General features: G+C 44.7%; 1 protein-coding gene across 1 annotated transcript in view; it reads left to right on the forward strand.

Annotated features, from left to right (window-relative positions):
• The window catches only part of SH3RF3 (SH3 domain containing ring finger 3), a 241,142-nt gene that overhangs the window by 139,232 nt on the left and 74,043 nt on the right, over window positions 1-27,867 (forward strand). Inside the window, 2 exon segments of the mRNA XM_040567357.1 lie at window positions 13,237-13,512; window positions 20,226-20,321. Of these exon segments, the coding sequence (XP_040423291.1) occupies window positions 13,237-13,512; window positions 20,226-20,321 (372 nt within the window).

Consider the following 27,867-nt stretch of genomic DNA (forward strand, 5'->3'; position numbering starts at 1 on the left):
GCCCAGACATCCCATTATTATTGCTTTGAATTGTTTATAGCATGTAGCATTTTACAAGTCATTCTAAAGGCAAATGCATCCCATATTTTAGATGTTACTAGGTGGTAAAAGGTGCACGCAATGCAGTATAGGATCACTGTCACGGAACTGCCCCTGGTGTCACTTGCCATGGAAGGTGACGGTGCCATCACAGCAGCGACAATCACGAGTACCATCATTACGGTCAGTGGGGGAGCTCTTGATTTATTTACATTCATGTAAGCAAAGTCAGAAGCAGGCCTTGGAAAACATAAAGGTCATTGCATCTAGTCATGAGTAGCTGCAGTTTTCAAAATTAGTGTACGGCTTTGCGATATGAGATTTATAAGCTGGCTTTATATTAATAGCAAATAAATGTGAAGTATTTTCCCCTTTGAGGTTTTCAGCCCTATCTTTTCTTAGAGGAAGACAGGGGCATTGACCTTGTCGTGCAGCTTTGTTGGTGTTGGGTGCAGGTGCTGATGATACAGAAGTGTAACTGGGGCAAGAGTTCAGCGCTGGCTGCACCTGGACAGCAAGGGGAAGCAAGCCAAGCTGCTGCCATGTGTGTGACCCATGCAGAGGGGTTAGTGAGCAGCGCACTGTATCCTACAGCACAGAGCTTGTGGGATTGTGGCTTCCGAAATCTTTGGAGTTGAGCATGTCTGCAGGTTTGACCATGCTCTGTGGAAACACATCCTTAGATGATAGAGGAATATGTCAAATAATGTCAATAACATGCTAAGATGGATTGCAAAACGCAGACATATGATTGAGAGCGTAACAAGTCCTCTGATTCACTTTACCTTGGAGAAGAGGCAATCCTAAAAACAAATGTTCAGGCTGTAGTGGCAGAGACCTTAACACTCAGACAGCAGTGCTGCTGCCTAATCACTTGTTTGCATCCTTGCAGATTATGGGGATTTTGTTCTAGCTGATTGTTTTTTTTGTTTTTTGTTTGTTTGTTTGTTTGTTTGTTTTTAACCTCATTAGCACCAGTGCTTAACATTGGGCAGTATACCCTCCAGGTTAGCCAGAAATTCAAACACTTCAGTCATTAATATCTGTGTACTGTGTCAGAGGGCTAGTGGCATCATGAGCCTTTATTTTTTTTCCTTTCCTAAAGACATTCTTCACCCAAATCAATGACTGGTGATTATCCAGTCTAGATCAGGATTCTATTATGAGAGGCAGAGGACATTCTTTTGACTTCTGATGAAATGTATGTAGCAATAATAGCCATACAGAGGAGGGAAACGTAGCACGAGCATCCTGTGTGCATCACTTTAATTAGAAACCACGCAGAGTTCAAAATCCGCCGTGCTTCCAAACATGTGTAGCCTTCACTTTAATCATGCCTCAGAGTGCAGAAGGAAGTATCAATTACATTCAGTGTGACAGAAACTTCTGGGAAGTAGGTGCAGGAAATTAATTTTTTTGGCGGTGTTATTATTATTATTATGCACAGGGACAGCACTTTGAAAGCATTAACCTGAAAAGGCACCAAGGAGCCCCGTAGTATGTCAGCAGCAGTCAAAGCTCCAAAAGATCCTTGAGGCATAACTGTGACCCATATTCTGCAGATAATCAATTTTCCTCCCCCCAAGGGGATTCAGAAGGATGACATAAAAGTGTGATTTGCATTCTGAAGCCTTGTATCTTCCTTGATGTTTTCCTTGTCTGCTCCGACTACTGTTACTCCATAACATCAAAACACGCAGGGGTTTGTTGGAGGAGCTCAGCTGCTCCTAATGGGAGCCTTGCACGATGGGGGACCCTTCCTGCTGCAGAGGAGACAACACCTGGAGGTGCTGGGGTGCGAGATGCTTTCTGGCCTCCTCTGCACAGTGAGGCCACGGTCCCACCGCCCAGTGCTGATCAAAGCAGGAGCTGATTAAAGTCCTTTCGGCTGTAAGCTGGCTCGTGTGCGTGTGCGGGAAGGTGCCTGTCTGTGCTGTCAGCATGATTTGGGCTTGAAAGTGATTCCTAATCGTCTTTGTGAAGGGAGCGCGTGTCGGTGGATTGCAGCTAGTGAATCATTACAGGGCAAGGGACCTGGATGGGAGGACAAAGCTGTCAGGTGCTGCAGGGGCAGGGTGCAGGGGGGCAGGGAGCGGGCAGGTATCTCCCCAGAAAAGGTCCTTTTCAAGGGAAATAATAATAACCACAGTGTCCCTTTCAATAAACAAAGCTGCAACTCTGTGATTTAAAAAGCAAGGGGTTTTCATACTTAATGGATACCAGATATTTTAATATTACTAACAGCAGCAAGCGGGGGGGAAATAATCTCCCTTAAATTCCTGGCAAGGGGGTTGGCGCGTTCGTTCCTTGGGACGACCTGAGCATGGTGGGACCCGATGTGCTCTTGCTTGAGAAGGTTCCTCACAGCGGAGGGACGAGGAGGCTGCTCACACAGATGTGGATGAGCTAACTCCTCTCCCGCTGACACCGAGCCAAGAATGTTTCAGCGTTAGCATCTCCTGATGCAGTTTCTTCTCACAAAGCCTGCCTCGGTGCAAAAGAAACCTCCGCGATTTTAATGTAACCGTGAAAAAAAGAGCCGTAGCGGGTTTTGTGTAACAGGATTTGTGTGGGCTGTTGGTAAGGGTACGCTATTGATAAATAAGATTCAGTTGTAAATATTCTCTGGTGACATGGGAATTTATCCACCTATTGAAGTGTACAACTGAGCTACCAAGGAAACATATTCTTTAGCTCCACTGTGTATGCAGCCAGTGGCGCATTCATCAAATGCCCTGTCAAGCCAGTGAAGGCCCTGTTCAGGTAATACAGTATTTATGAAACTGTTAATACCACTTCAGAAAGTCCTCACAGAGCATGTATTTTAAAGCTGCCTTACAAAAACTTGGGGTAAGAGGAAAGTAGAGGATGTATTTTTGGCTTTGTAGTGCAGGACTCCTCTCTGTGGTCACATGCAATGAGGAAAATACAGCAGAAAGAGTCAGGTCCTGGGCACCACACCTGTTTATCATAAAGCAGCACCGGGCTTTCAATAGGAATTTCTGTTCCTTCCCTTCATCTGAAGTAAGAGTTAAAGCTGCTTTCCCATTTTTTCATCTCATTGCCATATTGTCATATTAGAGGGTTTTTGTGGCCATTTGTCTTCCCCAGCCTTTCCCTTATGTAAGCCCTGGTAGCCCTGCAGTGGCCCTACTTGCTGCCCTGTAAACCCATCCTAGGTCCACCCTTCAGACCTTGTAATACTGACACCCTCAGAAACTTCTCAGACCCTACCGTGGCTCCTGATCAACTCTGTTTTACCTCAGAAGGATTTTTTAAAATCATTTGTTTTTAAGTTTTTAGGGTTTGTTTTGCATTCTGCTGCCAGCAGACTCCCCTTAGCTGTCACACAGGCTGTTTGGGTGCTGGAGCCTGTGAGCTGAGGCTGATGAAGTGGCTTGCGTCATTTCAGCCGCTGATTTTCTTGATTTTTGGTGATTGAAATGATAGCAGAAGCTTTTGCGCAACCCTCAAGTTAACGCGAAGCGGGGGAGGCAGAGAAGAGAAAGATTTTCCTGGTGTGCAGCATGTATTTATGTTAAAAAACCTGAGGCCCGTTCCCGACCCGCAGCAGGCCCGGTGAGATTCGCCGGACTGGGGCTCCCTCTGTTGAGCTCTGGGAGCTTCGCCAGACGGAAAATGCCTTCCTCTGCACCACAGCTGCCTGCTCCTGTCTGGGGCAGCTCCATCTCCAGGCCTTTCCCTACCCCTCTCCCCTTCCAGTGGTCCTGGCAAAGCGGGGTGTGCGAGCGGTGTGTCCCAGCCCGGTGTCTGTCAGGAGGGAACCCAGCTCCGAGGAGCTGCAGCAGAGCTGGACCATGAAGTCCTCTCTGGGGCGGAGGTGGGAGAGGGTTGCTGCCGAGGAAACGGTTGAGTCACAAGGCAGGGAGCCAAGAAGAAAGACGTGGAAAGGCTGGAAAGCAAACCGAAGGTATCGGGCTGGGTGGCAAAGTTACAAAGGCACCACTGGAAAATGTAAGCTGTCCCGTGCTTTGTCAGCTTCCACCAGGAAAGATCAAATAAAGCAGTTGCAGCTGAGTTGCGTGCTATGGGCTTTCAGGCAACACTTTTAGAGTTTTCTCCACAATGTTGGTTTTTTTTCCTTGCAGTGACCTACGGCATAAAGAATTGTGTAAAATTCCAAGGCAGTAAATGCTGCCGTTGTGGAGGTGAAGGAGCCTGAAAAAACATACGACTCTCGAAACTGCACGGCAGCCTGACTTTTAACTCCTTTCATTTACCAAAAGAAACCGGCCAGGGCCAGGCTCTGGCAGGCAGCTGGGAAAACCAGCTTGTGGTCCTGCCTGAAGCAGTGTCATCTGGGGAGCGATCAGCGTGAGATTTCGTGTTTGTTTAAAGGATTTAAGGCACACCTTGAGCGGAGAACACAAGCAGCCTTAAATATGGAGCTGCCGTAGTGCCTTGAATAGACGGTTTTGGTTTGTGTTTTGCTGTAGCCTCAGGGGAGCTTCGCTTTGTTTTATAGCATCTCTGCTCTCCGGCAGGCTATACATATCCAACTTCGGTGTCTTTTCTCTTTGACCTGCCCAAGCACCACACTGCAGTGAAGTTGCCTGTTAAGTCACAGCAGCAGATTTCTTTCTGGTGTTTGCTTCCTCCTGCATTAACCCACCGCCAGTTGCTGCGTTCCTCCCCAAGGACGCGTGGTGGCCAGTGCCCGGGGGAGGCAGTCAGCCCCAGCGCTGCTGGTCTCGTGGTCACGCTTTGTGCTTGTTCTGAGTGTCCTCCCAGCTGTCATCCAGGCTTGCTCAGACCAGCTTCTGCTCTGAACTGCCAGCATGTAGCACTCCTTCCTTACACCAGGACTTGGGTGCAGGTTGATAGGGTAAGATATAGGATTCGGTGACGGTTTTCTGCCTGAAAGGTAAAAGCAGTGTCACAAACTGTACCTAGGCTTTGCAAAGGCTATCACCAGCATGTGAAAAATCACAAAATATTTTCCTTGGTAGAGGCTGCCAGCCATTCAGCTTTGTTTCAGAGGAGATTACACGTAAGATAAAGCTCTATACTGCATTGGAATTTTCTATACATCCATGCTGCTTCATCAAGATTAACTGGATTAAAGTGATTTAACTGAAAACAGAATCGGACCTACAATGCCAGCACTGTGTTGACAGTACAACTTCTTAAGGAACACAGAATCTGGAAAGTTTCAGGTTTTGCAGAGCATGAGAGACTTTGTTCTGACATGGTTAAACAGCTGGCTGATGTTACCCACAGATCCTCTGAGCAGCAATAGCTGCGAGTGCACTGCTAGAAATCTAACCTGACCCTCGTAATCACATGGTGTTTAACAGAAGTGCACGTAGTTTGAAAAGACTTCACTTTAAACAATGTGTTACTAGGCAAAAGAGATCTTTGGATGTGTAAATATTGATAGATACTGAGTGATTGGCCGAAATAGCGTGAGATGTGCAGGACGTGTGAAGTTATTCTAGCTGTGCTTATGAAATTAGATGAGCTCAGCACAGGACACTCTTGCAGGCAAGTTTTTTAACTTCCTAAGAGAGATGGTGCTGCATCATAAAAACTGAGCTCTTATTTTGGTAAAGCAGAGGATCCTAAACGTACCTATTCGACAAGCTGTGCAACGGAAAGCCTGCTGTTTCTTTCCCAGTTGTGCTGCAGGCATTGACTGTGTTTGCCAAGGAAAAGTCTGAAAGATTGTTGACTCTTGGTGTATACCAAGGTGGACCTTATAAGGTAAAATGCAAGTTGGGCCGGCTTGCTGTATAAACTACAAAACAACCATGAAGATGCTGTTCTCTTTAAAAAGCAGAGTTTGTTCTGTTAACACATTGCTAAAGAAGACTAAAACCATCCTTTGCTCTTCTGGTGCAGTGATCATTGCTTTCCCGTTCTTTGGTTTAGCTGATGGGCTAGGGTGGTGCTCTACTGGCTCACATTCATTTTGTCTCAATCTGCTGAGCGTTTCCCATGGTATCTTCATGCTAACTGCAAAAAACACTCCTCGAAATGAGAGAGAGGCTCCTAAACTGTCTGAGCACTTCTCTGAGTATGAAGACAACCCCCGAAGTGTTCCCAAGACCTCCCAGCACCTTTGAATAGTTTCAGAGAAGCATTTCACCTCCTGCTGTAGGTAGGAGTACCTAGTGCCCAAGTGTGTGTTGTCTGCGTGTGTCCTCAGATGTCACAGGGACTGCAGTGCTCTGCAGCATCATCAGCCAGGGTCAGGGCCTAAAGGTTTATGACTAAGTCCTTGGTTAAAGGAAACAGTAGGGCTTTAATTAAGAAGTTTTATTTGTATCGTGATTTATTAATAATAATCACAGTAAATATGCATGATGCTGCACAGGGTATATAAAGGATTTCACTCAGCTTTCATTCTTCATGGTGCTGCTTTTATCGTCAGCTTAACTGCTTTTCTTCACAAAGATGATTTTTTAAGGGTTGTACCTTCAAATTGTGGTTTTCAGGCTCTTACCAATGGTTCACACTGAGCTGACATTGCTGGTTTTCCTCTTTGCTACTTTGTGCAAAATTAGATTCTCTTTGATTAATTTTCCTATTACTAACGTTGTGTGAAAGTAAGTGAGGCAGTGTCATGGGCATGATCTGTCAAGTCAGGTGACCTGGGGGTAATAGTCATATGTAAGACAAACCATCTTATTCAAAACATTTTAAGAGTCTTTGCTGTGAGACATAGTGATGGTTTGTGATCAGTTATCCTGAAAGCTCCTCCAGAAGCCACTTAAAACTCTGTGGGTCACAGATCTTATGGTGGTAACATTGGTTATACCTGCACTAGCTGAAGTCTGCTCTAGCCCCCTTGGTTTTTTCAGTTCATTGCATTCTCATTGCTTTCTGCCCTGTTTACAGCACCACAGGATGGCTGAGGCTGTCAGGGCCCTCTGGAGGCCACCAGGCCCAAGCCCTGCCCCAGCAGGGCCACCCAGCGCAGGCTGCCCAGGCCCATCTCCAGGCGGCTTTGGAAGGCCTCCAAGGAGGAGACCCCACAGCCTCTCTGGGCAGCCTGTGCCGGGGCTCCTCACCCGCACAGCACAGAAGTGCTCCTGGGGCTCAGAGGGAGCCTCCTGGGGGCCAGTTTGTGCCCAGGGCCTCTGGTCCTGGCCCTGGGCACCTCTGACAAGAGCCTGGCTCTGTCCTCTCCGCAGCCTCCCCTCAGGTATTTATAGACATTGATATCTAAAATCTGTGAAGCAGGGGCAGAGGTGCATGTGCTACAAATTGTCATGTTGTCCATGGAACAGCTGCAGAGGTTGCAAGTGAGCTTGGACAAGCCGGTTAATACTTCCCATGCCTTTCACTCCCCCTGCTTCTCCTCCCATGTCTTTCCTGCCTCATTTTCTGTATCCAAAAAGCAGATAACAGTTCTTGTCATGTTCTGTTGCTCCCCATTTGCAGAAGCAGCAGGAGGGATCATTGCTTTGTCCAGCCTGAGTGCGACCTTTGCCTGAATGGTACGTGGTTTCTGTGGTTAAGGGCAATGGTCAGGGATTTAGGAGATTTAGTTCAATTCTGGACTCGGCCACAAAGTCTCCATGTGTCTGTAGGCTACAAAGCGAGATGTGTCACTCTTGAAAGATGCTAAACCAACAGTGACTGTAGGTGGCACAGAGAGGACGGGTCTGTGGGGTTGATGGCAAGGAGCAAGGGGACAGTGCCTGGTCCCTGCTGCCCCACTGCCTTGTCCCATGCCCAGCCTGGCAGGGAAAGCTGCCACCACCATTGCGACTGATCTGTTTGTTGTACTTAGTGCTGGCTGCTCTGAACTCTCCACCACAGTCCCAATCCTCTCCACCAGAGCTGAGGTGATTTTCTCTGCACGGCAGGAGACCACGTGCTTATGTGTCACCCAACCTGCTCATGGGGAGCTTCCAACTCATCGGAAGGCAGAAACAGTCCCATGTGTCACCACCGAACCTCTGTGTCGACTCAGATTTGTGAGATGCTTCAGAGTAAATGAGGCAAAAAATTAACAATATGTATTTTAATTATTATTTATGTCTTATACTAGTGGTTTGTGTTTAATTATAGATTACCACTCAGATGTGCATGCTTTTCATGACTTTTTTCCTTTCTGTCTCTTTTCTTCTGCATGGGCCTTTGATTTGTTTTGAAGTTTACACTTGGTGATAATTCCTGAAAGTGACAAATGCACATTCATTCACTTGGAGGAACGGATTTCGTAAATGTATTTGGAGGGCAGGGGATATGGAGATGTCGGAGAAATTTGAAGAACACCAAGTAACATACCAGTGTATTTTGCTAAAATGGCTATGAAGTTCAGTCTAAAAAAAAAAATTCTGCCCCAGTAGTGCTGCTACCAGGCTGTTACAGTAGCATGCTCTGGGGCTGTTTGGTTTCACCCATTCGTGCTTTACCACTAGCTTTGGCTATGAATGAGACCCACAGAGAGGCAGCAGAAGGGCTGAGGTTTCCCTTCCTTGCACTGCTCAAGACACGCAAGGGAAGCTACCCTGCAACATCAATGTGGCTTTCACATGGCAGAAAAACATTCTTCTGCTCAACTTTTAGGGGTTTCAGGAACCTGAACACCGACTCGGTCTGAGCAGAGACTGAGAGCTGCAAGGCACTCTCGTTTCCACATGCTGGGTCGTAGCATTTCTGTCCAGGCTTGGTAGCCCGAGGCCTTGCCCCTTCGTATTTTGTTTTTGAATGCTTACATAATACAATGTACTGTGTCCGAGGGTTGGTTTATTTCTCAAAGAGCGTGAAGTAGGAAAAGCACATTTTCTAGGCACCTGCACTAATCTTGGGCAAGTGTCCCTTATTCTAAATAGTGGCCACCTTTATCAGGTATCAGGTGCAGAAGCTGGCAGGCTTGGAGCTCATGTTGTTTTCAAGCATGTTAAGAAAACCTCTCTTTTCTGTAACTTCTGAAAACTGAAGACCTTCTCTACCTGTGCAGCTCACACTCTACAAAGCTTTCTGCTGGGAGAATTTATTGGAAACAAGTGTGTTTGTGGGTTTTTTTCTCCCTTCCTTTTGTTCTTCGGGATATGTAATGAAAAATTCTCCAGCGTTGCCACTTAATTGCTTCATGGCTGTTGTTTGTCAATTTGCCAGCAGGTTTCTGCTTAACTGCTGCCATTTGACATTGCTGAAACACAAATGCGGAATGATTGAGTTGCCAACATATCATTAAGTCTTCTGCGAGGGGGGTTTTCAGCATATTAACGCTTCAGGCTTTTACATCAGTATTGATTGCTGAAAGAGAAAAGAAACCTTTGGCAGAATTCAGCACTGTGCCAACGAGCATTTTCTGGCAGGGAAATAGAAACTGGCCCTTGCCATTGACTGTGACTTCATCCCTTCCTTCCTTCCTTTCTTTCTTGCGTTCTTCATTTCCATACACGCCCACAAAGAGTATTGAAATTTAATGGGCATCCTAGCTGAATTCCAGTGAACCTAACCATAAACCAAGGGGGCAAATCAATTTCTTGGCATGCGGTCAGAGATGGGGGCCATTTAATTTGGGAGCCACCGGCTTCCAAACAATCATAGGATCACGCAAAGATTTCTAGGAATGACCCAGCACTTGACGGGGAGTGATGTTACAACTACTGAAGAGCAGCAGCAGTCATTTTTCTTCTGTTTCTGAAATGTGCTTAATGATCCCTCCTTTCAGGTGAGGAGGCGCTTTCTGAATCCAGTCTGCCAGGCACATATGGATTAACCAAAAGCAGGAATGATAATAGCAAAACACCTCAAAAGTGCTGCTAAGGGATCAGAATTCATTGAAACAAAATAAAATATTCATTGACTGAAAGTCCACTGAAATCTGGACCTTTTGGCCAGAAAAATATCACTGAGAAAGCTTCAAGGGTTTATTTTGTTTTTCTTCAGTAATTGCGATGTTGAATTCCTTTCCAAGATTGATTGGTGCGTGCACTTAGAGCTTTAGAAAGGGAAAAGCAGCTTTATTTGAAAACATTTAGAGGACTGTTATTTGCACCTCTGCCTGGGCAGAGGTAAACACAAGCTTTCCCCGGGGTGTGTAAATCAAAATGAGTACTTCTGGCCTTACAGAAAGACTGGGAAAGGTCTCAATTATAGCTATTTTTCAATGGGAGGGTATCTTTTTCACTAACCAACATTTTTATTTAAAAAAAAAAAACTTCACAGATTATTTTTTTTCATTTTTTAAAAGCTGTGGCTCAGAATTAGAAAAGCTTTAGCTGATAATGGAAACATTTCATTTCGCAAGTACCTTCTCACTGGTAGTTGTAGTTTCAGTATCTTATGTTCAGACCTTGTCTGTGCAGGACAGTCCCCAGCCAGATGACGTGGTCCGTAACTAAAACCATAGAAAAAAAAAAAAAGGAACACAAGCACCTAAACTGCAAATTCCCTGGGATGCCCCGTTAGGTTTTCAAAAAAAAAAAAGAAATAAATAAAAAATGCCAGATTTCAGATCAAAATTGTTGTGCTGCAGTTAGTTTGCTTTCCTTAAAAGCCTTCTTTTTTTTTTTTTTTCCATCAGATTAAGGAATAAAAAAGCACCTGAATAATTTTCCAGCCAGCTCAATTAATTAGATAAAAAGCCCAGCACGTGTTGCGTGAGGATTTCATTGGTGACATGCGAGACCAAATAAAATCTGGTTTCTTTCTCTGTGCCTCTGGGGGCTGTGCATTTTTAACACAGCAGAAATGAGGCTTGGGAAGAGAAAGGGGTTAAAAAGTAAAGAAAGCGATTTGACCTTGGCTTGCTACAGAGATCTCCGTAAAGGAAGGCCCCGTCTTGGGCAGGTGATCCGGAGCGTGCTTGCCAGGCTCGCGCCTGGATCAGCAGTGGTTCAGTGCACACCTGGCAGAAGTCTTGCTCCGTGCTTGATAAATTGTCTTCTCCCAGCATGAGTTAAGGTAATGAATCTTTTATTTCTAAATTACTACAAAGCTCCATAGTCTTTCTTTCAGCTTAATATTTTTTTCTGGTTTCAAATAGGTAATGCAGTCCATGCCTTGGCCTAAGCAGCTTGGTGGTATCGTATGCGTAATTTTAAAATGCTGAGAAGAGAAGCAAAGCTTTGGTGTCAAGGGAAATAACCATCCTAGCAGAGAGAAAAAATATCAGTAGGATGCTGCCACTGATTTGGCAGAGACTGCTTGATGCATGTTTTTTTAGCTGGCTGTTGATTTTTTCTGTGTTTTTTTTTTTTTCTTTTTTCTTTTTGTTATGTTTGAACGTGCTTCCAAAATATTGGTCTTTAAGGGGGTACCTTCATTCGTACACAGCAAAAGCAACAAGAATACAGAGGGAAACAAGAGGAACAATAAACCAGAGACAGCTGGGGACACATCTGAATGAAATCAAACCCTCATGCAGGCAGCACAGGTAGCGCTCCGTATGGCTGCGCCTGCCTGACTGGCTCGGTCGCTACATGGCTGACGCAGGCGAGAAGACCTGTTGCGCACCCGTTCCAAAACCTGTACGACTACTCGATCCCTGTCTAATAAAAAGAGTGATTTAATGCCTGTGGGTGAAGATAACTTCCTTTTTGGTCAGTGTGGTGTCTGCCCTGCAGCGACCACCTGGCACTGCGGATGGTGGGCTGCTGCTTCTGCTCCTCTGGTGGGACAGTGAGGATGCAGAGCACAAAAACTGCCCCAGATCTGTTTAATTCTCCCACCGGGGCCCAATAATCCCTCTGCTTGCTGCTTTAAAAAAGCTCTAAAAAATTCCTAGCATCACATTTTCTGTTTGGGATGGAGAAATGGAGTGTTTCTGCCAGGCCGTTGCACCTTCTCCCTCATGAAGGCATCATGTTGCTCTTCCTATGCATATGAGCATCATCCAGAAGTACAGGCGTAAGAAACACCCTGGGAAATACCAGCGTATTTTATTGAACATACCTTTTAGTTTTTCGTGTAGGACACCCTATTCACAGCCAGTGACCAGAGCAGGGAAGAGAGTACTCTAGGGCAGAAAAGCATGTCATTTTTGGAATCACATCTCAGAATGAAAGACACTTGAGAGAGGCTGACTTTACAAAACCCCTTTGACGTTCCCTGCCGTACGTGCTGCTACACGTTTGTGCTGAGTCTGGCAAGCTGACTCTCAGATCAAGCTAAATAAAATAAGAGATGTCACAGGGTAATGCAGCTATGCACTTTTCCCCCGCCAGCATGGGTCACTCTGCCAATTGCAGAGCTACCTGTCGCCACAGCTCCTCCCTGCACCGTGCCCTTCAGCGGGAAGGGCAGCAAGTCCCCAGGGAGGGCGAGGCAAGGGCTGGCAGTCCCCCCAAAACAGCGTCCGTGCGGTTGCAGCCAAGGTGAGACAATCTTGCACCAGGCCAAAGCGAACCCCGGCGTGAACTCTTCACAATGGGGTAGTTTCTGTCGGAATAGGTTTCTGTTTTCTGTCGCACCAAAGTATTTAATTTTTAGGCTTGTGCTGTCATTTTTTTTAAAGTTTCTTTCTTTCTTTTAATGAGAGCGAAAGCCTCAGAGCTGTTTTTAGCTCTAAAAGAAAGATTCGATGCATTCTGCCTATTCCACTTCTCCCCGGGGACATTAATTCATAAGCAACAATGACTATTGTAACTGTTTACAGTAGCCCTCAGTGAACAGCAGGAGACTTGGGGATTTTGCAAGAAGTGAGGGTATTTGGTTACAGAATCAGAAGCTAAAGTAAAAGCTTCAAACTCCAAAGTGTTTGGAATCGCTCAAACAAACGCCGCGAACAATTTTCGACTTGCCAGCTTCCAAAACCGTGCGAGTCTTCAAGCTGGGTTGGTTTAGTTTATCTTGCTGTGCCGCAGAAACCAAAGCAACCCTGAAGGTCGAAACGTCTGATATGTTACCTCTAGGCATGCCAAGCTCTGCTTGTTCAATCACAAAATCCCGCTGCCAGAGCACGCTGTGCAAACGGACAGGAGGTGCTCGATCGTGTGAGAGGTGCTGTGGGTTTGAGCTGAGCTCGAGGAGAACTGCGGAGCCTCTCCACCGCCGCATTGCTGGCTCTGGTGTCTCACCTTCTCCGTCCTGCTACCACACACATCCTAGTTTTTCTGTAGTATCTGGGGTCTGGTGCTGCGTAGCAGTCAGCTGCAGCCGTCAGGGTAGTTTGGTCGCAGTTGGGTTGTGTCTGGCTCCAAGTGACTTCTAAAAGGAAACCGTCTCTGGCTGGAGTTTTCTTAAAGCTGTCGTGTATTTTGTTTTTTCCAGAGTGCTTCTCAGCTTCCCTACGGCAAAGCTCTCTATACGTATGAGGGAAAAGAGCCCGGCGACCTCAAGTTTAACAAAGGGGACATCATCATCCTGCGGCGGAAGGTGGATGAGAACTGGTACCACGGGGAGCTCAATGGCAACCACGGCTTCTTCCCCGCCAGCTACATCCAGTGCATCAAGCCCCTCCCGCAAGCTCCACCTCAGGGCAAAGCACTTTACGACTTTGAAATAAAGGATAAAGACCAAGACAAGGATTGCCTGACCTTCACCAAGGTAGGGAAATGGGGTTATTTTTTTAACAAGGTCTATTACTGCAGGGACTGAAGGAGCACGTGTGGTGCTAGCAGCTGTGCCCGAAGCAAGGTGATGCTGGGAGCTGGCGGGGTGGATTTCCTTTGCCAAGCGGGATGCCCCCTCATGCCACGTGCAGAAGGACATCGACATCTCCAGACCTGCAAATCCTCCTCCCCACAGGGGCAGAACCCACTCACTAGCCCCTGCGGTGCCCCCAGCAAGCCCTGTGGTAGCATCCTTGTGAAATTGCTCCCATTTTGTCTGAAGGACGCGCCACTGAGATAGCTTGGGCCAGGTACCACACAGTTAACACAAAACACAACAGGTAGAACATAATACCCACTTCCTGAGAACATTTTTTCTGTCTAAAAGGCATATATTTCACCTGCATTAAAGTGTTACGCAGGAACTACCCAATTTCAGAAAAAAAATCAAATGGAAATGTGTCCTTTAGTGTTCCTTATTGAAGCAGATGCTTCAGTATTTTGTTTTAAAATGGCACTCAGCTTCAAAATGTACGTTGCATCATACCATAAAGCAATTAGCAATTGAAATGCACTATCATCATGTATCACAGCATTTTCTATTTCAAGAACACAAACATATTAAAAAGCAGACATTCAAGAAATAGTCTTTGTTTTTTTAAAAAAGCTGATATGTTTAATAAATTCCACTTGGAATGAGGGAAAACTGAGATATTGTCATTTCCTTTGGATTTAAAATGTCATGTTTCCCCTTTCTCCCCCACCTCCCTTCCTGCCTCCCCCTCCCTCCCTAGCAATTTGTGATGACCTCAGAGGGGCTTCATGGATACCAAAAAACCCATAGTAAAATAAAGCATATCCCCTAATGTTAATTTATGGCACTGAATGCCATGGAGAACCTGCTTATTGTCATTTTCTGTTTTATTTCAGCTGTCTGTGGTTGTTATAGTATCACATAAAGTAATAACAGTTATGCTGGAAATGAATATGAAATAGATGATAAAAATATCCTTCACCGGGGTTTTACTGACCTCCTCTTTTGAGGCTACTTATTATAGCTGAATGAATTATTTGCAGCATATAATTTTCTCACCAAATGGAACATCTTTTTCACTCATGCAACATTTCTCAGCAGAATGCGATTTCCTAGAATGTATACTTTCTCATATTTATTTAACAGAAGATTTGTAAGCACTTTTGCTCTATAGCGAGCAAAGTGTTTGCTTGTAAACGCTGCAGACCCTGCCACTACCCAGACTCATTTCAGCTGTGAAACTCTGAGAAAATGGGCTGCTGTGTGGGAAGCAGTAGCTCTGCACTAACAGAAAGCCAGGAGTTTCCTCTGAGATACTACTAGTAAGTATATTTGCTGGCGTGTTGTTCCCCTTGCCCAGAGGTACAGAGGTGGTTTATCTGAGAAGCACTCTTCCTTGTCTGCCCGAGGTATTCATCGCTTGCTTGATCCAAGCAACTCTGTCGGGATGGCAGAGAGTTGCAGTCTCTTTTGTTCGAGCGGGTCCTTTCTTAGCCACTTTGGTATCTGGTATGTTTGATGCCATATATAAGTATCCTCCCTTTACAGTACCTGCCTTTTCATACTGATAGTTCTCATTTTCTTGGCTGTCCAACGCCATTCCTATAGGCAGCGATTCTTTCTGTTGTGTAGCTTTAGTCTCAATCCCTCAATTTTCCTTTTTTTCGCCCCTCTTGTTACTCTCCGCATCCTTTTATCCCCGGTGTCTGTGTTTTCCCCAAGGGGGGTTGGTTTCAGTTCTGCTGCTGCTTTCTTCCTTCCACTACGTGCACTGTCACCTTGTAACTGTTTTTATGTCTTGCCTATTGTTCTCTCTGACAGTGAATAATCTATTTTTCATCTCAGGACTTTACCGTCATGTTTTCATTGGTTTTCTCAATGCTAATTTTAGCTGTCACCTGTGCTGGTGAAGGTTCCTGTTTAGCCCAGATTTCAGATCATCTGCTGATGTAGTCAGTTCCTCTGCACAGAGTCACGAGCACTGCCTTGCGGGAGATGCGATTTGTCACTCAGAGTAATAGACATTTGAATGTCTCCGTTTGCGTCTGAAGACGCTGGACCCGATCTCAATTTCATTTACTCTATTTTCTCTTTTCTCAGGTAGGAGGAGTTGCATCAGGACACCATTCATATAAACTAGCATAAACTATTTGTGTCCCAAATCTCATTTAATGCTGCCAGACATTTATAAGTGGATTTTATATATAAACGTACAATAAAGAAGAATTTTATTCTGAAGAGAAACTGCAAGAAGAAATCAAACATAGGCATATTCTGTATCATTATGTTTCGTTACTCGTTTGCTAGACTATGCTTTTTCTCATCCTCTTTGTTACTGTGCAGACAGAATATCTGTCAGTGCAGTAAAAGAAAACAAAGGAAGGATATTTGGGTTTTCCTCTTAGTACTTTTTTCAATATTTAGATGTCCTGTTGTCCCAGAGGTGGACTACAAGGAAATGAAATCTGCTGCACGCTGATCCTCTGCAGAGGGCCTCTACCATTTACCCATTCTCGTCTCCTGTAGGCAGAGCACTCTACAGAGAAAAGGCCAAAGATAAATCAGTGACAATACTTTTGTATGTGTGGTTGTAGGTTTAAAAACGGGAGAGAAAGAGCAACCAGCACCCTGAGCATTCAGGGCAACAAACAAAACTCAAACTTGCTGTTTTCTTACACCATGTGGACTACTCCCTTAGTTCCCTCTCCCAAATTAGCTGTAGGTGAAGGCAGAGGGTCCTGCCTCTGTTTCCTCCTCTTCAGTGTCTACAAGAAAATGAGATCTGTAGCTTAATGTGTTTTTCCTCAGTGATTAGCAGGGATCAGCCAAACCAAGCACTGAGCAGCTATGTTGCTCTCTGTAATGACTGCCTCCAGCCCTGGGTCCATTTAAATCTGGCAGCTCCTTATTCTCACTAGTGTTTGCTGTCACCACAGGGCATCTCTCTGTACATCTTTGGGATATGCTCACTGAACACAGCTTTCTAATGTCTCCTTAGGTAACACTGCTGTGTGAACCTGGGCTCCTGCTGTCTCTGTTTTAAAACATGACCCATCCTTCCTTGGGCTGGGATTTCTGGTACAAAAAGGATTTCAGCTATAGCAATGCAAATCTGGAGTAATCCCATTGCTGTCTGTCTATGTAGTTACTCCAGCCTTAGACGGAGTCCAGATTCAGCCCGATTTTGTTTTGGTGTTTGACCACATTTGTGTGGAGGAGTTCAGGTGGCACTTTGGAGGCTGAGTCCCAGTGGCAGACGAGTTTCAAACCTGTCAAGGTAGCACGAACTGTTTCCCATGCCTTATTGCTCATCACGTTTCTAATCCATCAGCCACTTCCTTCACTTCCCATCATTTTTGCTCCCAGCCCATAGTGCTGGTTAACAAGGGACGTGACTCTTGCAGCTCTCATGTCCTGTCCTGGTGCCCGGCTGCAGAGCAGCATCCCAGCCCCTTGGCACGCAGCGCCAGCAGCCTTTGCTTTTCAGAGGGACCGTCGTGCTGGTAGATGGCAATGGGGACACTCACGCCAGCTGGCAAGAGTGGTCGGCAGGAGCACAGAGCACTGCACGATGCCACCCTGCCAGCACCGGGATCTCCCTGCCGCTCGAGATGGGGTTGTCGTCACGCAGAGCAGCAGACGCATCTGCTTGGTATCGCTTCGTTAATGGCTGTTAATGACGGGAGTAAAAATCAGGCTGTGAATCATGGCTGTTGTTGGACACAACTTTGTGCCGTCTTCTCAGCAAAAGGGTTCATTTCGCTGTCAGTCAGATTGCTTTCTGAGTGATTTATCTTTGCCTCCCTTTCGGATAATGTTATAAGCTGGAAGCGCAGGTCCTACGCGCCTGGAGCAGGGCTGCCCCACGCTGGTGAATAAGGAGAGACTTCAGCAGGTAAAAGGGAGCAAAAATTAGAGACTTTAGGAACGGGCATAAAAAGAGCACGAGCTATCTTTGTCAACCTACAGTGGATACCATTGGCTTTTGAAATGAGACTTGAGGCTTGGATTCACTTACGCTGCCTGGGAATCAATTTAGTATATGTGAAATAGTGAAGTTCAGAAAGTTTAAGTGGTATGCCAAGAGATCTGTGGCTCTTTACTATTCATGATCCTTTAGGGAACCTTTCTAGGAATTTATAGGTAGCACAGCTATCCAACTAATTTAAGGCATTAAAACAGTTCATGCTGGAGCTTTTGCCAGCCCAGTGTGTAGAATGATGTCGTGGGCTGTGAATTCAAAGAAACTTTCTATTAATAAAGAATGTCAAGAGATGTTTCAGGCTTTGCTGTAATTCTTACAGACTTTCAACACCCTTCTGAAAATGAATTCTGTAATGGAAAGCATTCTCAAGGATTTGCACTTTGCTCTCCCACAAAGATGCACATTTTGAATGTCGGTATATCTCATTATGTGCGACGATCTGATTTTCTCATATATGGCCACATTCAACAGCCAGACTTGGCAGAGCCAAACTAAAATCAGTGTGTGGAAATGCTTCCAGGTTTTATAAGTCTGTAGAAAGTAAAGCTGGAAGGGACCGTCAAAGGTCACCTCTTCCCTGCCCCATCCTTGTGCAGGATCAGCAGGATCCACCTCTTCTGCCATGTGCCTGTCCAGCGTGCCCCATGGGCAGAGATTGCACAGGTCCTTTAACATGAAGGCTAGTTGAGGGCTTCAGGGTTTTTACAGTTAAAAAGTTTTTTCTCAATTTCTTATCTTACATGTGCGTGTGCATATATACCCATACACACGTACACATAGGATATATATGTATATATGCACGTATAGTGAAAGCGTAGGCTCATCACGCTTTCAGTTTTATAAAAAGTATGTTAAGAAAATAGCTGAACAAATATAGGAAGTGGGAACTCTCGTAGCAGGTTCTTGAAGCAGTGAAGTCTTTTATTTTCTTTATTTACCCTCTTTACCTAGATTCTAAATTTATGATAATCAGTCTTTTGTAAGAGCATGTGGAAACTTTGCAGAGACATATAACTGTCAGTTCTTTACACGGATCAAAAATGGTCCGTGCAGACACAGCTTTGGAGGGGAATGCTATTCTTTTCTTCAGGAAATTAAATGCACAAATTCTTTTTGCATCCTTCCAGCTGTAATAAATAGCTGAAGGTTCAGTCTGTGGCTGTTTCTCTTAGCTTTCCCCAAATGGATCATTCAGATGAATAATTCAAAGGAAACATTTAAACTATTTGAAAGCATACATGTTCAAAATGCACACGTTCTCAAAACAGCAAAGTGCGTCACCTCACTGTTCTGAGCATTTTCTATCAATTTAAGTCCGTGGTCTGAACAGCTTGGATCAGAAGTTAGTTTTTTTGTGTTTTTTTTTTTCCTGCTTGAGAGTTATCTGCAAAAAAATAAATCTCCCCTCACCTGAGCTGTTAACATGGATAACTTGTTATACAGAGGACTGTATGCCATATATATGTGTGTGCTTTTATTTTCCTAGGTTGAGTGGTGAAAATAAAGTGAGAAAGGCGGGGAACTCTGTCTCAGCTTTCTGGAGGAAAATGATTTTTTCTATCTTACAAATTTCTGCACAGAAACGGAGGAGGCTTGGATGCCGTGAGAGAATGAGTGGCATATCAGCAAACTTGACTTCACAGCTTCTCTCAGCCCACTCCTTTCCTGCGGTTACAGGAAAGTCTCAGTGGGACCTGGCCATGCAGGTGATGCCCCACAGAGAGGGTTGCCTTCAGCAGCAGCTGTAAAAAGTGGTGCTAGGTCAAGGCCTTGCTTGGTGTGGCAAACTGAGCACACAGATGTGACAGCACAGGTCTATTGATGAGTTAAACCACCCAAACTGGAAACACTCGGTTTGTTTCTAGTCATGTGGGCTTTTGTAATGACTGGTATGTTTTGGGTTTTAGTATATCAAAAGAAACTTTGTACAGTATGAGTCTTCTTTACCAACACTTTTCTTAATCTGCTTTATAATCAAAGTTTATCTTCTGCTATGATTTTTTGCAATATATCTTGAATTAACTATAGTATTATAATGCCATTGGCTTTACAAAACTAACTTGTATCTAAACTGAAGCTGATCCAACAGTTGAATGCAGCTCATTTTTTATACTGTTGTACTTGCCTTTTTACCTGCTCTGCATTTTCACCTTCTGATTTTTTTTATTTTTTTTTTAATGAAAGCTGACATTCAGTGCTCCAGCAATGAAGGGTAGCTGCTGGGCACCTTGCACTGTACTACGTGTTTCTTGCTGAAAAGGTTTCCAGGTCTACCTGTGCTCTGCTGGGATTTCCCATTGAATTTCCTTCTGCAGCAGCCAAGTGTCATGGTAGGCACTGGGATGCACAGCTTTATGCTGGAGTGTTTTCTCCTTTGGGTTAGAAACAACTTCATGAATCAAATATTCTCCCAGTCCCTGCAGTGAAGACAGGAGTTACCTGTTCCTACTGCTGTGCATATGCACTTGGAGCTGTTGGCAGCTGGCATGAGCTGCAGGGCACTTTAGTGCTCTGTGATTGGGATGCATGGGGTAGGATGCTGGGTCCAGGACTCAAGGAACATTTCTATGTGGCTTAAGGCCTTTTTTCATATGCTCTTTCCCTAGGTTGTCATGTAGGTAACTATAAAACGTGGAATTTATCCAGTGGAAAAAATCTAATGATATATTGTGTATATTTTTGATTTTAGGATGAAATCTTGACGGTCATCAGGAGGGTAGATGACAACTGGGCAGAAGGAATGCTGGGCGACAAGATTGGCATTTTCCCTATCCTCTATGTTGAGGTAAGCTCATGACAGGTGGAGGTGTGGGCTTCTGTGAACATCCTCCATTTATATTTGCACCCACAAGGGAAGGATAACCTTGGAAATCCTTGAATGAGAAGGACAAAATACACCAGAATAACTGAAAAGGGAATTTTTTGGTGCTCTGCCCTAAGGCACTGAGAATACGTCTGCTTCAGTCAATTCAATTTGAAGCAGCCAGAAAAATGTACAGCAGGAACGGCTGAAGGCTTTCCACCCAGCATTTCTGGTGTAATCTCCTCAATGTGTATGGAAAATGGGAGAGGATGACCACAGCCAGGCATCTTGCACACACCCAAAGAGAGGCAGGGGCTGCCAGTGGCTCGGAAGCACCTCCATGGACTCAACTGTGCCCCAGAAGAAGAGCACTTTGGAGAGCCTGGGAGTGCCACATGAGTGGTTTTATTTTGTTTGTTTGTTTGTTTGTTTGTTTGTTTTGTAGGGTTATTTTAGTGGGATGTCTTAGAATCATAGAATATCCTGATTTGAAAAGGATCCCCAAGGACCATCAAGTCCAACTCCTGGCTCCACACAGGACTACCCAAAAATCAGGCCATATGTCTGAGAGAGGTGTCTAAATGCTCCTTGAACTCCACCAGGCTCGGTGCTGTGACCACTGCCCTGGGGAGCCTGTCCCAATGCCCAACCACCCTCTGGGTGCAGAACCTTTCCCTAACACCCAGCCTGAGCCTCCCCTGTCCCAGCTCCATGCCGTTCCCTCGGGTCCTGTCGCTGTCCCCAGAGAGCAGAGCTCAGCGCCTGCCCCTCCGCTCCCCTCGTGAGGGAGCTGCAGGCCGCCATGAGGCCTCCCCTCAGCCTGCTCTGCTCGGGGCTGAACAAACCAAATTAACCTGATCCACTCCTCACACATGTTCCCCTCCAGACCCTACACTATCTTCATAGCCCTCCTGTGGACACTCTCTAATAGTTTTATGTCCTTACATTGTGGCGCCCAAAACTGCACACAGCACTCAAGGTGAGGCCGCTCCAGCACAGAGCAGAGCGGGACAATCCTTTCCCTTGACCAGCTAGCGTTGCCATGCCTGATGCACCCCAGGGTATGGTTGGCCCTTTGGAGTGCCAGGGCACACTGCTGTCTCATGTTCAACTTGCCATCGACCAGAACAGACAAGAGGCTGCTCTCCAGCCTCTTGTCCCACAGTCTATATGTATATTCAGGGTTGCCCCATCCCAGGTGCAGAATCTGGCACTTGCTCTTGTTACATTTCATGTGGTTGGTGATTGCCCAGTCTTCTAATTTGTCAAGATCTCTCTGTAAAGCTTCTCTACCCACAAGGGAGTGAACAGTTCCTCCAAATTTAGTATCATCTGCAAACTTACTTAGTATGCATTCAAGTCCTGTGTCCAGATCATTTATGAAAACATTGAAGAGAACTGGCCCTAACATGGAACCCAGGGGAACCCCACGAGTGACTGGTCACCAGCCTGTCTTTCATGGTTCAGTTGTGTTCAAAGTCTCTGAGAGAGAGAATTCTTTGTCCTGAGCACTTTCCATAAGTCATTTCCACGTGAGACTTCTTGCAGAGTAAACACTTGGACCTCGTGTCCTCTGAGCAGACTTGTCCTGACACTTCTTCCCACTGCTGCGTGTCCTCCTGATGGTTCTCATCCAGCCAGAGGGTCAGAGGAAGAGGTCAGGGTGCCATCACAGTGGCCCTGTTGGAGCTGCTCTGCTCTTTGAGTACTTTCAGAGAACTTTCCTCCTTCACAGATAAACCAGGTGTTTAAAGAGCTGATTGGCACCACATGTGTTCCTATTTTTTTGAGGAACTCTGCACTGGAGGCTTGGCAATCCCAGAGCCACCCAGCAGCATCAGTGTAGGCTGGTGCTGCTCTCTGGGGTGAAGCACCTCTTGTGTGGGCACAGCAGAGCCCACCCCAGCCCTACTACATGCAGCTCTGATGCCTGCCTCCAAAATTGCTTCTCCAGATTTCTTAGTTAATAACTTGAGACAAAACAGAGATAATTAGTGCCTGACTACCTAATTATTAACTCTGACAATGACCAATTTGGAATAAACCATCATTAATACACATTGCGTTCCCACAGTTGACAAGAACAATGATATTAAAACCAGAATGTGTAGGAGCCGTTATTGGGAAACCAGCTGCCGCCCATAAGTTAATGACTAGTTTTCTTCTACTCTGAGCATGTAAAGACCTTTTCAGTTTGTTGTGATTAAATCAGAGAACCAGGATTTCTCCCAGATTCCATCCTTTTTCCCTTTTCTTTCAAGTACCTGGGGTGACAACGTGACTGTCCTGAACTTTGCTACAGAAAGAGCGAATAGGGGACCTCTGCCAGCCAGCCACTGTTGCACACCACCACCTTTCTCCAGCTCTAGTCTCACATGCGGGCTGCAAGTGCTTGCACTGCCTACACACCATACAGCATCCTGATCCCTCTCCCACCCTTAGGTATCTGTTCTCTTTAATTACTGCTCCTGTAGGATGAAGGTCTGGGAGACTCAGAGGAGTAGCACGCTGGGAAGAAGTGCAGCGTTGTCTCACTGAAGTTCTCAGTGCGCTAGCTTGTCCCAGGCGGCCGCAGAGGAATAAGAGGAAAGGCTGTATAGAGTCAGAAGATCAATACTGGATGTTTCTAAAGAGATACCAACAGCAAGGCACCCAGCACCATGGGAGAAGAATGCACTTAGGAATATATGTATGCATATACATTCATATACAGACACACATGTATATAAAATAAGTACAGCCATGTACCTTTATGCATATATTTGCGTAATATGCACACACATATTTCATCTGCATAAATTTGAAATTGGGAAGATTGAAGTTTTCAAATGAGACGCTTGGACGACATGGACATAATACTTGTGCCGTGATTTGTAAAACCAAAGGGAAATGGTCCTCCAGACGTAACTATCAGCCACCTATTCCATCCACATCCTGTTGGATGGAGGCCTTGTTCTGAGTATGAAATGGGCTTGTGTAGCTATTGGAGTTTTACGGTTATTTCACTGTTGCCAGGTTCAGATGTTACTTTACATTAAAAATTAAGGGGTATCAGCAGGCCAAATCCCAAAGAAGTTTTGAAAATCTCAATGCCAATGTTTATGAAATAAATCCACTAAACAAGTAGTACTTCCATCTAAAAACACTCCCCGAGTCTGTCCAAGTCCATTAAGTGGTTTTCAAAATCTTGGCAAAATGTGCAGAATAAGCAAAGCTTAACTCACACAGTAGCCTTTTACTTGTGCAAGTTTATCAGCCAAAGCGTGTGGGATTTCGCCTGGCATCCAAAGCTGTGCACTCCGCAGGGAGCCCAACCAAGGGCACTTGCCCTTGCCACAGCAGCCAAAGCGCCAAAAACCAGTCTGGTTGCTCACAGATGCTGCATTTCTGTGCCTGGGGAGACAATTTCCAGAGCGAGACTGTGGTGTCACAGAGCAGTGGCACAAAACACTAGATACCAGAATATATCTGCTCCCAGCAGTGTTTTAGAAAATCCATATCTCAGCGTTATGTGTGGTTGTCCAAGCAGCCAGGAAATGTACAGTGTAACGTGGCATATTCTTTATGCTTTGCTCCTCGGAAGTGTCCAGCAAGGGTGCTTGCATGCCTGCTGTGCCTGAGAGCTCCCTGCAGAGAGGCTTTTTCCTGTCTCTGTAGTGTCATCTCTGTCCCACAGTCAGAGAAGCTACAACAGCATGAGCAATAAATATTTGCAGCTCACTATGGCGACTTTTACAGAGTGAGTCACACACAAGACGTGGTCAGGGAGAGTTTACACCGTCTTTTTTTCTTATTTCGTTGCCATCCTTCATCTCCAGTAGAAGTCATTTGGGCAGATAATTTATGTTTTAATTTGGCTACAGAAAAAAACACAGCATAATCAAAATGATTCTCAAGGTGCCTTCTGCCTGGAAATAAGCATCTTATTAATAATTTCCATAGTCTGAAGTCATATTCTTGCTGGGAAGTGTGTAGGACCTGTAAAGAGTTCAAAGTCCTAACAAGATTTCGTTTATTGTACTGTCTTCAAGCTAGCTCCTTCATTCTTAATAACTGCTATTATCTCTGTTTGGAAGTTTTATAGTGTAGTGCTGTTATGTCTAAAATTGGGAATAATGAAGAATACAGAGTGTCCTAATAGATTTAAGTGTGTGGGAATGAAATTTGAGGGAACGCCTAGTATTTGAAAGGCCAAATCCTGCTCGGATGGATGGTCGATAACCGTAACTTCAGAAAGCAGAGCTGTTAGACCCGAAACTCTGCCTGCAGCCCCCAGTGCAGAGAGGCATTGCTTGAGATCGAGAAACCTTAAGAGTCCGTGGTAGAGCAGGGCAATTACGTGGAGCACGGCTGTGACTGTAATATCAGCATATTACAATTGATGAAGTGCCAGCCCATTGTTATAATGTTTTATGACAGCAGGGGCACTGAAAGCTGTGATTAAGTAATATTAGGAGTTTTTAAAGGCTTTTTACAGAGCAGTGAAGCAGCATAGTGGAGATCTTCTCCTGTTCTTCACAGTCAGAAAGAGGAAAAGGTGGAAAGGAGGTCTAGGAGAAGGAGGGAGGAGGAGAACAGACAAGCCCGATGGTCTCAGTGCCCTGCAGCGTGGATACAGAAGACTTCCGTGAGACCCAGGGGAAAAAAAAAAAAATCTTGTCAGTCAGTGTTTAGAAGGAGTTCAGCGAAAAGGAAAAAAATAATCCCAAACCAAATGCATTTCTTAAAGAAAACAATGATTTTTTTCATTCCAAAATTAGCTTTGCCAAGTGCAAAGCACCACTCTTAACAGCTTTGTACTGTACCACTGGCTCTACTGACCACCTTCAAACAGCTTACCCCATACAAGGGTACCCAAGCACGTTTGCCAGGATCCCAGCTGTGGTCATTGCATAGTGTCACAGAGACCCATCTTCCCAGCAGAATTTGTCCTCAATTGTGTAACTATATCTTTTGCCGAAGGTAACCTTTAGTCAGCCAACAGATGAATGCAAACAGTTAAGAGGTTAGCGTGTATGTGTCAAGTTAATCTGAAGACCAAGTGTTCCAGGAGGAGATGCAGAGAGCCAGTCTGAAGGCAGTGAAGCCTTTCCCACAGCCCAGCCTACAGCCCTGCTTCACTTTGAAGTGTTCAGCATTTTCCTGGTGCTGTGGCTCACAGGCTGACATTCAGTCTCCATGGCAGATTTGGGATTTTTTTTGTCTGTCTGCAGATTCACAGCTTAGTTCCAAATATCCAAATATCATTGTATTCGTGAAAACTGCGTATTTCATGTCTACATTTTCTTTGTTCTCAACCTTTTTTGGTTCCTCCCTGCAGCTGCAGGACAGATGGATCGCTATGGGACTCCCATAATGAATTCAGCCTCAAAGCCTGACCCATCACTTAGAGATGTGTGGCCTCTGTGGGAGCATACTCTACACCTTTCAGAGGCTCACTTATGACATCCTTTTAAAGAAGGGAGCATTAGTCATTAAATAGTAAGGTTTGTTTGGTGCTCTATCAAAAAAAAAAGTCTCTGTTTTTAGGGACCATCAAAATGGTTCCAAAATGGTTCATTTTAGCCTTGCTAGTATCATTTAATGCTAATAAAACTGGAGGATTTTGAGAGGTGGATAGAATGGAACTGCAGATGATTTTAGAAAAGGTGACTTACTAAATCTCAGAGGAGCAAATTCATCCCTTTAGTAAGTAGGTGTAACGCTAATGAGTAGAGAATTATACCCATTAACATCACAATCGATTTTTTCTGTTCTCTTTCCTTTTGTGTGTCAGATAAAAATGGTATAAGAACCTTGTAAATCTGGCAATAATGTAAGCTGTAAGAGGTGTTCAGCTAATTTCTGTTGAAAAGCTTTATTGATACGCATTTTCAAATTTTGTAATTACGTTGTTGTAAGACTCTCATTCCTGCATCTTCATAAATTTTTCTAAAAAGCTCCTAAAAAGTTGGTGCAACCTGATTTCCTCCTGCATAGAAGATGGTAGAATATTCCAGGATACTTTCTGGTATCAGATTTCTGCGTGGAAGGAGTATAAAACACAGTTCCCCTGTTTCACATTCAAACTGAAACATGTAGAAGTTGTGTTACAGGCTGCAAGAGGGACCTCAGTAAGAACCTGTACACTTACTACTACTTTCACGTCAATCCGTGGATAAAACTTATTGATTTAAAGTGTTGTCACATACATACAAAGTAAAATAATTTAAATAACTTCAAATAACTATGATGCCAGTCAGCAAAGCTAAGAGCATTAGCAGTCAGAAGGGAGAATAAGATTAAACATTCAAATGTGCTGCTGTTCATTAGGGGAAGCTTTGGGTAAGTGTCTGTTGCACATTTCTGGAACACATCCATCTTCTCAGTGCGCTGTTTTCACTGCTTTTGCCACTTGTAATGTCTCTAGCTTATATAAATATATAGAACATGTACCATCCTTCCCATTCTGTCCTAGAAGTGTTGCTGACAAGCGACTTCTATGCTTTCCAGATGAGACAAGTATAGCCCAAATGAAAGCTACAGTGACAGGTCTGGGATTTCTGTGTAATCAGTTCTCAGTGCAGGTCGTTGCTCTTAAACACGTACTTCTCTCTACTAGTAAGGACATAGGACAGTCATTCTTCTTAATCAGGTTCCAGTTATTGTGAAGCACCAGGTAATATACCATCCCTTTCAGAAACCAGTCAAGAATTATCTTCACAATTGCCCGTGTATTTGCATCTACTTGAAACTTTCTCCTGGACCATGAATATCACTAGTGTGGGAGTCATATATGTATTATTTTTAATCTCTGTCCCACCCTTTCTGCATAACAATGTCTTATTTTCCCTTTTGTTTATATAAGTAAAGAACCTTTTGCTGTTTGTTTTAATGTAATGTAAATTAGCAGGACTCTGGGCATTTTTTTCCCATTTTTCTTAACCTTTAAGTCATTTCTCTGAAGTTCTCCGTTAGTTTCTAGCATCCTTCATGAGGTGATTATTCATGCATATTCTATAAGATTTTCCTCTGTCTTCAGGATACAAAATTGAGCTAGCATTATCACCTCTGGACTTAAATGCCCTGTTTCCCCTACACTGGACTAGCTGAGCTCCTCAGCTCCATAGACCTGTTTTAAACACTCATTCCCCTTAGGCTATGTCTGGACAAGTCGATGCAGGATTGCTTTCTGGTTTCACACTGGGGAACACGTTTCTCCTACATCAACAGTTCATCTTGAGTGGGTGCCACAAAGAGGAAGCCTGCGTACAGGGGTGGGTGGGAGCGCTGTCACCTTTGAGTCATCCTCCAGCCCAGACAGTCACGAGACCTGCGGGGAGCTGTGAGAAGAGACGGCACCTAAATTTAGACATAGCTGTAGGTTATGAAAAAATGCCATTTGGAAAGTGACAGTTTTAGTTACAGGTCTTCTGTTGCTTCTCCTCCTGCCTACTTTCACACAAATGAACTCATAATTAAGTTATTCAGATTAACATGCTATGACCAATCTTTCTGTTAATCAAAACCATATCTAAACTATTATCAA

The sequence above is a fragment of the Cygnus olor genome, chromosome 1, assembly GCF_009769625.2.
Source record: "Cygnus olor isolate bCygOlo1 chromosome 1, bCygOlo1.pri.v2, whole genome shotgun sequence".
Taxonomy (NCBI): Eukaryota; Metazoa; Chordata; class Aves; order Anseriformes; family Anatidae; genus Cygnus; species Cygnus olor.